The 15,000-nt window shown below is 46.5% G+C and overlaps 1 protein-coding gene across 1 annotated transcript; it reads left to right on the top strand.

Moving 5' to 3' along the window:
• Positions 1 to 559: 559 nt before the first annotated feature.
• On the top strand, positions 560 to 10,262 carry entr1 (endosome associated trafficking regulator 1). Its single transcript, XM_043720630.1, has 6 exons — positions 560 to 1,027; positions 3,226 to 3,299; positions 4,764 to 4,875; positions 5,391 to 5,453; positions 5,831 to 5,970; positions 8,299 to 10,262. Exons 1-6 carry the CDS (start codon positions 575 to 577, stop codon positions 8,402 to 8,404), a joined length of 948 nt encoding a protein of 315 aa, XP_043576565.1. The 5' UTR covers positions 560 to 574; the 3' UTR covers positions 8,405 to 10,262.
• The last annotated feature ends 4,738 nt before the right edge of the window (positions 10,263 to 15,000 follow it).

Below are 15,000 nucleotides of genomic sequence, written 5' to 3'. Positions count from 1 at the left end.
ACCTCCAGCACCTAAAATACTTCAAAAAAGAGCAGCTCTTACAGCCGCAGTTTTTTTCCGTCCTCCATCTTGGATTACCCAGAATGTTGAAAGATCCTGGAAGTCTGGGATGTTGCTCTGTGCTGGTTATAATTGCTCCAATATTGTTCATCTCTGGGATGGCATGGTGGCTCAGTGGTTAGCACTGCAGCCTCACTGTGCCAGGGACCCGGGTACATTTCCCGCCTCGGGTGACTGTCTATGTGGAGTTTGCACGTTCTCCCCGTGTCTGCGTGGGTTTCCTCCGGGTGCTCCGGTTTCCTCCCACAGTCCAAAGATGTGCAGGTCAGGGTGGATTGGTAAATGCTAAATTACCCGTAGTGTTCAGGGATGTTTAGGTTAGGTGCATTAGGGGTAAATATAGAATAGGGGAATGGGTCTGGGTGGGTTACTCTTTGGAGGGTCGGTGTGGACTTGTTGGGCTGAAGGGCTTGTTTTCACACACTCCATGATTGTCAAACAGGCTTACTGTTCTAACTGTGAAACACTGTAAGTCCTTGGGAAAGTGTCGAATTTATTTCTGGGAGTTCTGCTGATGACATTTTCTCACCTGCAGGGCTCCTCCGAAGTGCCCTTTGAGGAGGCTGCTTCTCCCTCCAAAGGACTGAGCCTGAATTTGCTGGAGCACTATCTCCCGGGTGGGACAGCCCGCAGCCCCTCGCTGGAGGAAGATGACGATGACTGGAATGAGATGTACCAGCCTGCGGTTATCGAGGCTGCTCACGAGTTCAGCTTCTCTGACTCGCTGTGCGCTGGGTCCTACTCTCCACTCACCCTGACTCCTGTTGAGCTTCCACACCAGGACAGTGTCCAGTTCACGCCATCCGAGTGGCTCGTGGACGAGGAAGAAGGAGAAGAGAAGGATTACGTCTTGGGCGACACAGCAGCACAAGCCGGGGCCCCTCGTGTCGAAGCTGACCCTCCAAAAGACCATTTTGATTTGGTGGGAGAGGTGCTGTATCGAAGCCAGCTGCTGACCAATGAGAAGGCAAGTTCGAACAAAACTAAAATCCTGTAGGTGCTGGAAATCTGAAATAAAATCTGCAAATGCTGGCAATGTTCAGGTAGCAGCCGTGGAGAGGGAGACAGTGATCCCAGGCTGGATTCTGTGCAGGTGTTTGTGGTCTCCTGGTGTAGCTGCACAGCCAGAGAGAGCCCATGTTACCCCACTCCAGGGCGGCCCAGCCCCTGCTTCCCCCCCCCCCCGCCCCCACCAAGCTTTGAGGTATCAGTGTCAGCTGAGCAGCTGCAGTCGGACATTTCCCAGGATGAAGGACCCCTGCAGCTGGGAATCACACCTTGTGGGAGCTTCTGGCCTCATGATTGGGAAGGCAGGGGCAGCTGACCAGCCCTTTCCAAGGCCTAGTAACTAACAACCAGCATAGTCTCTCAGGCTGGGGGATCAGCGACAGGAAGGGAGTCGAGCAGATTCCTATTTCTTTTTGTCACATCCCTTGATCCCTAACTCTATCCTGGTTCTCCTTTAACCACCCAAAACCTTTCTGATCTCTGGGTTTTTCTAAGCTAAGGTCAACCCTTGATTACTTCAAACCCAAATAACATGTTAACATTTTAAAATCCTTTTCCTTTCTTGTCAGAAACCTCCCCGGTATAAACAAAATTCCGTTAATACATCTGGAGGGAGAGACTCATGGGGGAGGCAGTGGCGAGTGGGATTATTGTTAGACTATTAATCCAGAGAGCCAGATCATGTGCTGAGGACTTGGGTTCAAATCCTGCCAAGGCAGAGTTTCATCATCTAATGATGACCACAAATCCATTGTCAATTGTTGGAAAAACCCATCTGGGTCACTAATGTCCTACAGGGAAGGAAACTGCCATCTTGCCTGGCCTATATGTGATTTCAGACCCACAGCCAATGTGGCTGACTCTGAGCTGCCCTCTGAAATGGCTTAGGAAGCTGCTCAATTTGAGGGCAGTTAGGGATGAGCAGTAAACACTGGCGTGTACCCAATGATGACCTCATCTTATGAATGAATTTAAAAAAACTTAAAACTGATTCTGGAAAGACTGGGCTATTAATTTTTAAACTCCTTACAAAAATTGGCAAACACACATATGCCACTAGTTTAAAATCCAATCTCTTTAAACAAAGAACAGGGAATTGGCAAAAATTCCTAATGTATACGATAGCCATTGGAGAATAATATAACAAGAAGATTGAAGGATTTTGGCAGAGTGGCTGCTTCCTCATGGCAGAATCTGGAATTAGGGACAGAGTTTGGAAAATGAGATTTAGGTCAGGGGTAAGGGGGATTTTCTTCTCTGAGGGTCATGGGTCTGGGGAATTCCCAGTGAGCAGTGGAGGCTGAGTCATCAGATACGTTCACACTGAGTTAGAGAGGTTTTTGATTGATGACGGAGTCGAGGGTTATTGAGAAACAGACAGACAAAGGGGAGTTGAGGCCACAATCAGATTAGCCATTGTTTTATTAAATGGGGAAACAGGCTCAAGGGGCCAAATGGCCTACTTCTGATTCAAATTTATTTATTCTTAAAATCTGGCATTAGTAACATTGTGAGAGATTACAATCAATCGTCAAAGAGGCAGATTCCTTAAAACCTCCTCCTTTCACCGTCCATCCTAATCTCTCCTTCCTTGGTTGGGGTCAAATTTTATTTGATAACAATCATGTGAAACCCTGGAGATGTTTAATTTAGTTAAAGGCAATATATAAATGCAAGCTGTTCTTGTTGACAAGTGACTTAAAGGAGTGAAGGGAGGTGGAGGGATTTAGGCAAGAAATTCGACAGCCCAGTAGCCAGGCAGCTGGAGATAAGGCTGCCAGTGATGGAGCGATTAAAATCTGGGAGGATAAAGGGGCCAGAATTGGAGGAGGGCAGAGGCCTTCGAGGGTTGTGGTGCTGAAGGTGATGACCATAGACAATAGGTGCAGGAGATGACAGTGATCGCATGGAGGGATTTGTAAAGAAGAAGAGAATTTTAAAATTGGCTCATTGTCCATCAAAGTATCAGTGAGCACAGGGTGAATGGAACTTGGTCGGAGTTAGGAACAGGGCCAGTTAGAGAGGGGCTGGGTTCGTTCGGTGGAAAACCAGCCAGGCAAGTGTCAGAGTGGTGCAGTCTGGTGCTGGGAACAGCCATGAGTATCTGCAGAGGTATCGAGGGCAGCGTTTGTTTGATATAAACTCTCAATCTTGCAGCTACAGGAAGAAAACGCACGGCTCCGAAAGCAAAATGAAGAAGTGGAGCAGTTGGTCAAGGCCCACGTGAAGCGGTGAGAGGAGCTGAGCTTACAGGGTTTGGACGTGGCTGTGGTAATCATGGGAATTGGTGCCCTGACTCTTAATAAAGCCTCTTTTCTGCCAACTTCAGTTTAAAACGAAATTCACAGCAACTGGGTGGCAGAATGCTGCACAGGCCGTTCGATAACTGGGATTGTAGTCGTTGTTATAAAGCAGGAAACGGGAGAGTCAAATTTAGACACAGTCAGATCCGACAAACAATAATGAGATAATCAACAGGTGGTCTGTTGTTAGATTTTGATTTATGACAATATTAACCACAACCCTGCACTTCCCCAAAATCCCCATTGTGTGATCTTCCCTGACAACCACAGTGAGCAAATGGAGACTTGGTTTAACACCACATCCTGAAAATTAAACCTTCGACAGTGCCCACTCCTTCAGCACTGACCCTCCGACAGTGCCCACTCCCTCAGCACTGACCCTCCGAGAGTGTGACACTCCCTCAGCACTGACGCTCCAACAGTGTGGCACTCTCTCAGCACTGACCCTGTGACAGTGCCCACTCCCTCAGCACTGACGCTCCAACTGTGTGGCACTCTCTCAGCGCTGACCCTCCGACAGTGCGGCACTCCCTCAGCACTGACCCTCTGACAGTGCCCACTCCCTCAGCACTGACCCTCCGACAGTGCCCACTCCCTCAGCACTGACCCTCCGAGAGTGTGACACTCCCTCAGCACTGACGCTCCAACAGTGTGGCACTCCCTCAGCACTGACCATCCGACAGTGCCCACTCCCTCAGCCCTGCACTGATTTCGAAGCCCAATCATGACAGTTTAACTGGAGTCTGATGACTCTGGGAAGAATGCCATGCGTATATCCTTTCTCTGCGTAAGGTCTGTCAGCTGGCTTCTGTTTGTGCTAACCTTGCTCTGGTCAGTCATCCATAGCCCTAGCTTAGACTCAGTGGTGTTCTGAATACAGTATGGCCAATATGAAACAAGATTGAGTGCTTCTGTCTGATTAAAACAAGATGCTGTGGCTGCCATTCAGCTGAAACCCAAAAACTGGTAATGAACAGGCTGTGAGGGTGAGAGAGAACGTGTTGTATTGAAACGACATTGACATGATGGATGGAGTTGAGCTATGTGCTGGGCGCAGTATGTCCTGTAATGTATGTTCATCATTCTGTTCTGACTGTGTTGTAATCCATTTTCCGTCAATGACTTGCTTGCTGACGGACTCTGAGCTTTCGCCAGCACAACTCAGCTTCAATATCGGCTCCGACTGACTGCATGAAGCTCCATTATGTGTTAGTTGTGATGGTGCCACGGGAAGTGATGCTGGGGAAAACCAATCTCTGCCTCTTCATTGCCTTGGAGGAGGCACTGAATGTATGGCGTGGGGGCATACGCAGTGTAGCTGCAACGGGCAGTGGGCAAGTGGCAACTGCATGGCATCAATAACACGGAGTGTCCCATTGACCCTCTTCTCAGGACCAAGAGGCTGCAGGAGGAGTTGGAGAGAAGAAAAATCAATGAAGAAAAGGAGACACGAGCATTAGAATCAATGGTACAGCATGTGGAAGAGAACCTCCAACAGATGACGGTGAGGGACAAAGAGGGAGCATGGGGATGGGGATTTCCACGGGGAGGACAATGCTACCCTTGTGAGAACAGCCTCCAATCTCAAAGACACCAAAACCTGGTCAGCTGCTGTTTACATTACATTGTTCAAGGGATAAATTTGCCCCAAAGTAAAGACAAATCTCAATTTGCTATTCTTCTAATAGTAAGTGCTACCACCTCAGCACTGACCCTCCGACAGTGCCCACTCCCTCAGCACTGACCCTCCGACAGTGCCTACTCCCTCAGCACTGACCCTCCGACAGTGCCCACTCCCTCAGCACTGACCCTCCGACAGTGCGGCCCTCCCCCAGCACTTCTGCATTTTGAAAGGATTGTGATCCCAGTTTTGGCTGTAGTGATGCTGTCTGCCTGAGGTTTATCTCCCACCCTGAGGGAGTGAACCTTGCCCATCGATGATTCTCTGCACTGCTGTTTGTTTGGAAGTAGCTGATTCTGCCACTGAGGTTATGACATCTATCTCTGTGTTTAATTCAGAAACGGGCGGTGAAAGCAGAGAACACAGTGACTAAGCTGAAGCAGGAATTGGTTCTCTTACAGGTACAGTAATGGAGATTGTATAAAAGAAATATCACTCACAACATTTGCAGCTTTCTGATGATCACTGCTAACAGCTTGGGCATGTTCTGTGGTTTAGAAAATGGTATCCACAGTGATTTCAGCACAGTCACATGATCAAGTTAAGCAGGAGTTAGTCTCTCTCTCTCTCTCACACCATTCTCTGCTGTTACCTTGCATCCTGCCCTTTCTCTGTTCACACCCTCTCTCCTGCACTGTCCCCCTCTCTATTCCACACACACACACACCCCCCCCCCCATCCAATTTCTCTGTCTTTACTCGTACTCTCTCTTCACCAGCCTCCCTCTCCCTGCCTCCCTGGGTGTGGATAATGCTGTTCCTTTGTTTCTGTCTGACAGGCTGAGCTGCAGCAATGGAAATCGGAGAATGAGAAGCTTCGATCTGAAGATTCCCTCGCTTTAAACTCTGTGAAAAGCAACGCCCGGCTTGCATCAGACTATCTCACAAAGGCAGCGCAGGAGGCAGAGAGCTCAGTAAAGTATGACCATTCATTCCTCACAGGGCTGCAAGGCAAGAAGGAAAGGGATATACAGTACTAACCCTCAAATGTATAGCCAGGAAGGGCATGTGGAACCACCTTATATCCCATACCTAACAATCTTGCCCTATATCCCATATTCAGAATCCCACTCTATGTCCTTCACCCCCACAATCCCACGCTGCATCCCAAACCCCTCAATCTCCATACCTTTGTCCAGTTCTGGTTGCCACGTTATGAAATAAAGGAGACTGTGTTTCTGAAGAGGTGCAGAGAAGGTTCAAGGATGATGTCAGAAATGTGAGAGCGTACGTCTCAGGAAAAAATGGCCAAGCTGCAGCTCTTTTCTTGTCAGAAATGACAGTTGAGTGGGTAACCTCAATGAAAATAACCAGACAATTTCATCATTATATTTTGGTATTCGAACTAACCTTGAACTAGCAAGCATGGGATGATTTTGTGCGTAAAACAATCTGTTTCTCAGGAAATATCATTGGATTAGCCTGCTGTCAATCATGTCACCATATTACAGTTGATTGGACTTTTCTTGTAACTAAGGCCATGCTGTCTCTTAAAAAATGTATAAATAATGTGTAATTTTACAATGTAATTGTGCAATTTTGCCACAGAGCAAAATGATGGTGTGACACAGAGTTTGTAGAAGGGAGTTTGTAGGAGGAGATTATAGAAGAGCAAAGTTATCACTGGACTGGTCAGGTGGCAGAAAAGTGCCAATTAAAATTCACTCCATAGGACTGCAGGATGGAGCGTTTGGGGAGTTCAGGCAAGGCAAAGGAAAGCAATTAATGGGAAGGTACTGAAGGTGTAGAGGAAGTGAGGGACATTGGAGTGAATGTCCACAGGTCCCGATTGTAGTAGGATAGGGTGATAAGGCAACTGGAATCCGTTTCTTTATGAGTCTCATTGTAGAATGTAAGGGCAGCAAGGTTAGTACTGGAACAGTATAAATCATTACTGAGGCCACTGCTTGAGTATTGTGTGCAGTTCTGGCCACCTCCTTCCAGAAAGGATGGAATCTTCAGAGGGAGGAGGGCAGGAGATTGATGAGATGGTGCCAGAATTGGAAAATTGCAGAATGAAGAAAGTTTGGAAAGACTGGGATCTTTTTACCTGGAACAGACTTCCACAATTATGTAGGGTTTGTTGACCAAGACAGAGAGATCAGTGACTAGGAGACAAAGATTGTTTGGAAGATCAAAGGGGAGATGAGAAAAGTCTTTTCATCCAGAGGATGGCTGGGGTCCGGAACTCAACTGGTAAAGGGTTCGAGAGACACATACCCCTCGCCTCATTTAAAAGATGCCTGAAGCAGCAGCTGGAGAGCTGGACCTGCAGGAGGACAGACCAAACTTGGGAAACGTGGGGAAACTGTGGGGCTCATTGTTTGGCCCAAGCAGACCTGATGGTCCAAGTGACCTGCTGCTGAAAATGCTCGAAGATTCAAATGTTGCCTGACGTAGGGAAGGGCATAACCAGAGACATCGACGTCAGATAGTCACAGAGAATCCCAATGAGGAGTTCAGGAAGCTGCTTTATCCAGAGTGTGGAACTGGCTTCCCTGGAGGTGGGGTTTGGTGTGAATGTTACTGATGTGTTTAAGACAAAAGTAGGCAAGCCGAAGGTGAGAAGAGAGAGGGAGGAAAGATGGGAGGATGCAGCAATGGAGTAGAAACCCTGATATGGTCTGGTCAGGCTGAGTGAACTGTTTCTGTGTCATACTCCCTGTGTAATCTCACCTTGTACTCGACTCTGTCTGCAAGGTAGTGGCCCAGTGATATTGTCACCAGACTATTAATCCAGAGATCCAGGTAATGTTCACGGGACCTGGCTTCAAATCCCATCACTGCTGATGGTGGAGTCTTCAAAACCCATCTGCCCCTCAGGGAAGGAAGCTGCCATCCTTACCTGGTCTGACCTCCATGTGACTCCAGACCCACAGCACCCTATTTGACTCTTAACTCCCCTCTGGGCCATTAGGGATGGGCGATAGATGCTGGCCCAGCCAGTGATGCCCTCATCCTGTGAATGAATGAATACAAATTGCTCAGGCACGTCTCAGCAGCAAAACCCCAGATCTCTGTCCTGAGGTTTCTAACATTGAGTTCAGTCACACACTGGCCAGTCCGTTAAGACTGGAGGAACTTATAGGACCCTTACCCCCATGTCACCACTGAGGTGGAAGAAGATGAGAACCTTTTGATGAATCAGCACAACTCAAACGGCAAAGGAGCACTTTCAGCAGTAAGCTCAGATTTACTGCCGACTCACGTCTGTAATCACTTTGTCTTTATTCTTTCTCAATTTCAGACAGCTGCTTTCTGGGACAGAAACTCTCCGTTTGGTGTCCAATCTTCTAAAGTCCATCGACAGAATCTCCGAGCTGCCACACCAGGATAAAGATAATGATAGCTGACCCACAGGCAGGGGCTCACTGTAGCCTTTGGAACATTCCCAGTCTGGTGATGAACAGCACCCCCTGACTCTGATCTGAACTGCCCTCTTTCACTTGGAACTGGAGACATTGTGTCTGAGCCCTCAGTGTTTCTGATATCCTCGTGTCATGTGTCTGTGAAGATGAAAGGATGACGAACATACTTTAGATGCACTGTTAATATCAGTGAGTAAATCAAGTGTAATCAGAGTGAATCCTGCCTGCCCTTGTCGCTCTGTAAAAATCCAATTACTTGCAAGTGTTTTGTTTTAAGTGTAATGTGAATTATAGATGCAGTGTGGAACAGTATGAGAATACACAGGAGGAGGTGGGGAATCAGCACCATAGCATATTGGAGCTACTCCAAGGCTGCTCACTCCACCTCACCCCAATCAGATCCCCTTCAACTAAGAGTGTTCAGAACACAAGTAAGAGGAGACAGAGTTGATCATTCAGCCTGTCAGTCCCACTTTCCTCTCTGCTTAGAATCAGTGCAAATGAATCCCCTCAGCCAGTGCCCCTCCTCTGCGCTTGACTCCCTGAGACACCGAAGATCTCTCTATCTCAGCCTTCAATGTATTCAACAATGGAGCATCAACAACTCTCTGGAGCAGACAATTCCAAAGATTCACAACCCCCTTTGCAGTGAAAATGTTTCTCTTTGCCTTGAATCTCAGTGATTCCCTCTAATGAGACTGCGATCCTGGATTACCGAGCCAGGAGAAAACTACCTGTTTGACTCAAACCCCTTCGGTATCTTGCATGTTCTCATGAGATCACTTCTCCATCTCCTTGACCCCAGCAAAGATCAGCCCAGTGGTTTCAGCCTCATCATGGGAAAAGCCCCTCATCCCATGGATCAATGTGGTGCCACCTCTGGTGGAAGTATACCCTTTGTGAAATATGAAGACCACAACCGTGCCTAGTATTCAAATGCCCTGTAGTGGAGATGCTGAGGAATCCCATGATGTGATCTGTCCTGCTGCTCCCCACAGGCTCTGGAGCTGCACAGACATGAGGCTCCCAGATGTGACCTTTGATCTTTGTTTGACCAGCTCACCCCAACCACAGCAGCTCAAAGGCTTGTGTTCAGCTCCAGTCCGCAGGTGGTGCAGTGGAACTGGGAGATTCCAACTGGTCCTGCTCACTATCCAATTCCCTACCTTGGGAAGGGGAGAAGGCGTGTGTTAGAGCACAGACATATGAGGAGCCAATCAGCCCCTTGGGACAATTTTATCACCCAGTCAGACCCAAGGTAACCTGCATTGTAACTCCATTTTACCTGCTTCCGTTCCATAGAACCTGTGTCTACCAAACATGAAGCAGTCTGAGTTTTGAAAGATCTGATTGATCTGGAATAAAAGGGCAGAGTTCCAGATTTCCACTCCCCTTTGCATGAGGATGTGCTCTCTGATATCATCCTGAAAGGACCACCTCAGATTGTAGCCTACTGCCCCTCGTTCAAGATTATGCCCCAGAGAGGAAATAGTTTCTCTCCATTGGTTCTGTCAGATCCTTCAATCACCTTAAAAACCTCGAATAGGACACCTTTTCCTCCTCCCTCTGGGAGGAGATACACATGGAGATTACGCATCAGGCTTCAGTAATTTTCTGGTGAACTGAGATGACTGGCTCAAAGTCACATGCCTTCTAAGATTGCAACATCATGAAAAGAATACAATGGATTTTCAGTGAATTATTCCTCACTCAACCAGTTTAATATAAATTATATTTTTAAAATGTATTGAGATACTAATTTAACCTTTTGTCTAACATACTCAAATAATGGAATTAACTTGGACTACAATTGAATAAACAAACCGTCTGGATTTGGGGTAAATGTTCCTCAGTCTGACTCGATGCTGCCTCCTACTCTATTTACAGGTAGTCTGTCATGGGAAATTCACACGGATTCCATTCCACTGACATTTCCTAAGGGAAAAACAGCGTCATTTTGACAAATATCCCTTCTCACCAAGCTGAGGGAATATTCCAACTTGAATCAGAAGCCCCCAGATGGAGTTTAATTGAGATAAATCACTAACAGGGTCAGTGTCAGTAACTAGAGGGACAGTGTCTATCACTAACAGGCTCAGTGTCAGTAACTAGAGGGACAGTGTGTATCACTAACAGGGTCAGTGTCAGTAACTAGAGGGACAGTATGTATCACTAACAGGGTCATTGTTAGTAACGAGAGGGACAGTGTGTATCACTAACAGGGACAGTGTCAGTAACTAGAGGGACAGTGTGTATCACTAACAGGGACATTGTTAGTAACTAGAGGGACAGTGTCTATCACTAACAGGGACATTGTCAGTAACTAGGGGGACAGGATCTATCATTAACAGGGTCATTGTCAGTAACTAGGGGGACAGTGTGTATCACTAACAGGGTCAGTGTCAGTAACTAGAGGGACAGGATCTATCATTAACAGGGTCATTGTCAGTAACTAGGGGGACAGTGTCTATCACTAACAGGGGCAGTGTCAGTAACTAGAGGGACAGGATCTATCATTAACAGGGTCATTGTCAGTAACTAGGGGGACAGTGAGTATCACTAACAGGGTCAGTGTCAGTAACTAGAGTGACAGAATCTATCATTAACAGGGACATTGTCAGTAACTAGAGTGACAGTGTCTATCACCACCAGGATCAGTGTCAGTAACTAGAGGGACAGTGTGTATCACTAACAGGGCATTGTCAGTAACTAGAGGGACAGTGTCTATCACTAACAGGGTCAGTGTCAGTAACTAGAGTGACAGGATCTATCATTAACAGGGACATTGTCAGTAACTAGAGTGACAGTGTCTATCACTAACAGGATCAGTGTCAGTAACTAGAGAGACAGTGTGTATCACTAACAGGGTCAGTGTCAGTAACTAGAGTGACAGGATCTATCATTAACAGGGACATTGTCAGTAACTAGAGGGACAGTGTCTATCACTAACATGGTCAGTGTCAGGAACTAGAGGGGCAGGATCTATCACTCACAGGGTCAGTGTCTATCATTAAAAGGAACATTGTCAGGAACTAGAGGCACAGTGTCAGTAACGAGAGAGATAGTGTCACTAACTAGAGACAGTGTGTATCACTAACAGGGTCAGTGTCAGTAACTAAAGGGACAGTGTCTATCACTAACAGGGTCAGTGTCAGTAACTAGAGTGACAGGATCTATCATTAACAGGGACATTGTCAGTAACGAGAGTGACAGGATCTATCATTAACAGGGACATTGTCAGTAACTAGCGTGACAGTGTCTATCACTAACAGGATCAGTGTCAGTAACTAGAGGGACAGTGTGTATCACTAACCGGGTCAATGTCAGTAACTAGAGGGACAGGTTCTATCACGAACAGGGCATTGTTAGTAACTAGAGGCGCAGTGTCAGTAACTAAAGAGATCGTGTCACTAACTAGAGGGACAGTGTGTATCACTAACAGGCACATTGTTAGTAACTAGAGGGACGGTGTGTATCACTAACAGGGACCTTTACAGTAACTAGAGTGACAGTGTGTATTATTAACAGGGTCAGTGTCAGTAACTAGAGGGACAGGGTCTATCACTAACAAGGTCAGTGTCAGTAACTAGAGGTACAGTGTTAGTAACTAAAGAGATAGTGTCACTAACTGGAGAGACAGTGTGTATCACTAACAGGGACATTGTTGGGAACAAGAGGGACAGTGTGTATCACTAACAGGGTCAGTAACTAGAGGGACAGTGTCAATCACTAACAGGGTCAGTGTTAGTAACTGGAGCGACAGTGTGTATCACTAACAGGGACATTGTTAGTAACTGTAGGGACAGTGTATATCACTAACAGGATCATTGTCAGTAACTAGAGGGACAGTGTCTATTAATAACAGGGACATAGTGTCCCTACAGTGTCTATTAATAACAGGGACATAGTGTCCATCTAGTTACTGACAATGTCCCTGTTAGTGATACACACTGTCCCTCTAGTTACTGACACTGACCCTGTTAGTGATAGACACTGTCACGCTAGTTACTGACAATGTCTCTGTTAATGATAGATCCTGTCCCTCTAGTTACTGATACTGACCCTGTTAGTGATACACACTGTCCCTCTAGTTACTGACACTGTGCCTCTAGTTACTGTCAGTGTCCCTGTTAGTGATACACACTGTGCCTAGAGTTACTGACACTGATCCTGTTAGTGATACACACTGTCCCTCTCGTTACTGACACTGTCCCTGTTAGTGATAGACACTGTCCCTCTAGTTACTGACACTGTGCCTCTAGTTACTAACAATGTCCCTATTAGTGATACACACTGTGCCTCGAGTTACTGTCAATGTCCCTGTTAGTGATGCACACCGTGCCTCTAGTTACTGACACTGTCCCTCTAGTTACGAACAATGTCCCTGTTAGTGATACACACTGTCCCTCTAGTTACTGACACTGACCCTGTTAGTGATACACACTGTCCCTCTAGTTACTGACACTGACCCTGTTAGTGATTATCAGTAACTAGAGGGACTGTGACTATGTCCCTGTTAGTGATACACACTGTCTCTCTAGTTACTGACACTGTGCCTCTAGTTACTAACAATGTCCCTGTTAGTGATACACACTGTGCCTCTAGTTACTGACACTCTGCCTCTAGTTACTAACAATGTCCCTGTTAGTGATAGACACAGTCCCACCAGTTTCTGACACTGACCCTGTTAGTGATACACACTGTCCCTCTAGTTACTGACACTGACCCTGTTACTGACACTGTGCCTCTAGTTACTAACAATGTCCCTATTAGTGATACACACTGTGCCTCTAGTTACTGACACTGTCCCTCTAGTTACTAACAATGTCCCTGTTAGTGATACACACTGTCCCTCGAGTTACTGTCAATGTCCCTGTTAGTGATACACACTGTGCCTCTAGTTACTGACACTGTGCCTCTAGTTACTAACAATGTCCCTGTTAGTGATACACACTGTGCCTCGAGTTACTGACACTGTGCCTCTAGTTACTAACAATATCCCTGTTAGTGATAGACACAGTCCCTCTAGTTACTGTCAATGTCCCTGTTAGTGATACACACTGTCCCTCTAGTTACTGATACTGACCCTGTTAGTGATACACACTGTCCCTCTAGTTACTGTCAATGTCCCTGTTAGTGATACACACTGTCCCTCTAGTTACTGACACTGACCCTGTTAGTGATACACACTGTCCCTCTAGTTACTGACACTGTGCCTCTAGGTACTGACACTGACCCTGTTAGTGATACACACTGTCCCTCTAGTTACTGACACTGACCCTGTTAGTGATACACACTGTCCCCCTAGTTACTGACACTGACCCAGTTAGTGATACACATTGTCCCTCTAGTTACTGACACTGTCCCTCTAGTTACTAACAATGTCCCTGTTAGTGATACACACTGTCCCCCTAGTTACTGACACTGACCCAGTTAGTGATACACACTGTCCCTCAGTTACTGACACTGTCCCTCTAGTTACTAACAATGTCCCTGTTAGTGATACACACTGTCCCCCTAGTTACTGACACTGACCCAGTTAGTGATACACACTGTCCCTCTAGTTACTGACACTGTGCCTCTAGTTACTGACACTGTTAGCGATACACACTTCCCTCTAGTTACTGACACTGTCCCTCTAGTTACTGACACTGACCCTGTTAGTGATACATACTGTCCCTCTAGTTACTGTCAATGACCCTGTTAGTGATACACACTGTCCCTCTAGTTACTGACACTGACCCTGTTAGTGATACACACTGTCCCTCTAGTTACTGACACTGTCCCTCTAGTTATTAACAATGTCCCTGTTAGTGATACACACTGTCCCTCTAGTTACTGACACTGACCCTGTTAGTGATACACACTGTCCCTCTAGTTACTGACACTGTGCCTCTAGTTACTGTCAGTGTCCCTGTTAGTGATACACACTGTGCCTAGAGTTACTGACACTGATCCTGTTAGTGATACACACTGTCCCTCTAGTTAGTGACACGATCTCTTTAGTTACTGACACTGTGCCTCTAGTTACTAACAATGCCCTGTAAGTGATAGAACCTGTCCCTCTAGTTACTGACATTGACCCTGTTAGTGATACACACTGTCCCTCTAGTTACTGACACTGACCCTGTTAGTGATTGTCAGTAACTAGAGGGACTGTGACTATGTCCCTGTTAGTGATACACACTGTCTCTCTAGTTACTGACACTGTGCCTCTAGTTACTAACAATGTCCCTGTTAGTGATACACACTGTGCCTCGAGTTACTGTCAATGTCCATGTTAGTGATGCACACTGTGCCTCGAGTTACTGACACTGTGCCTCTAGTTACTAACAATGTCCCTGCAAGTGATACACACTGTCCCTCTAGTTACTGACACTGTGCCTCTAGTTACTAACAATGACCCCGTTAGTGATAGACACAGTCCCTCTAGTTACTGACACTGACCCTGTTAGTGATACATACTGTCCCTCTAGTTACTGACAATGTCCCTGTTAGTGATACACACTGTCCCTCTAGTTACTGACACTGTACCTCTAGTTACTAACAATGTCCCTGTTAGTGATACACACTGTGCCTCT

Source organism: Chiloscyllium plagiosum, chromosome 30 (genome assembly GCF_004010195.1).
Source record: "Chiloscyllium plagiosum isolate BGI_BamShark_2017 chromosome 30, ASM401019v2, whole genome shotgun sequence".
NCBI lineage: Eukaryota > Metazoa > Chordata > Chondrichthyes > Orectolobiformes > Hemiscylliidae > Chiloscyllium > Chiloscyllium plagiosum.
The sequence above is the reverse complement of the archived record's forward strand: the minus strand, read 5'-3'. Positions and strand labels throughout refer to the sequence as shown.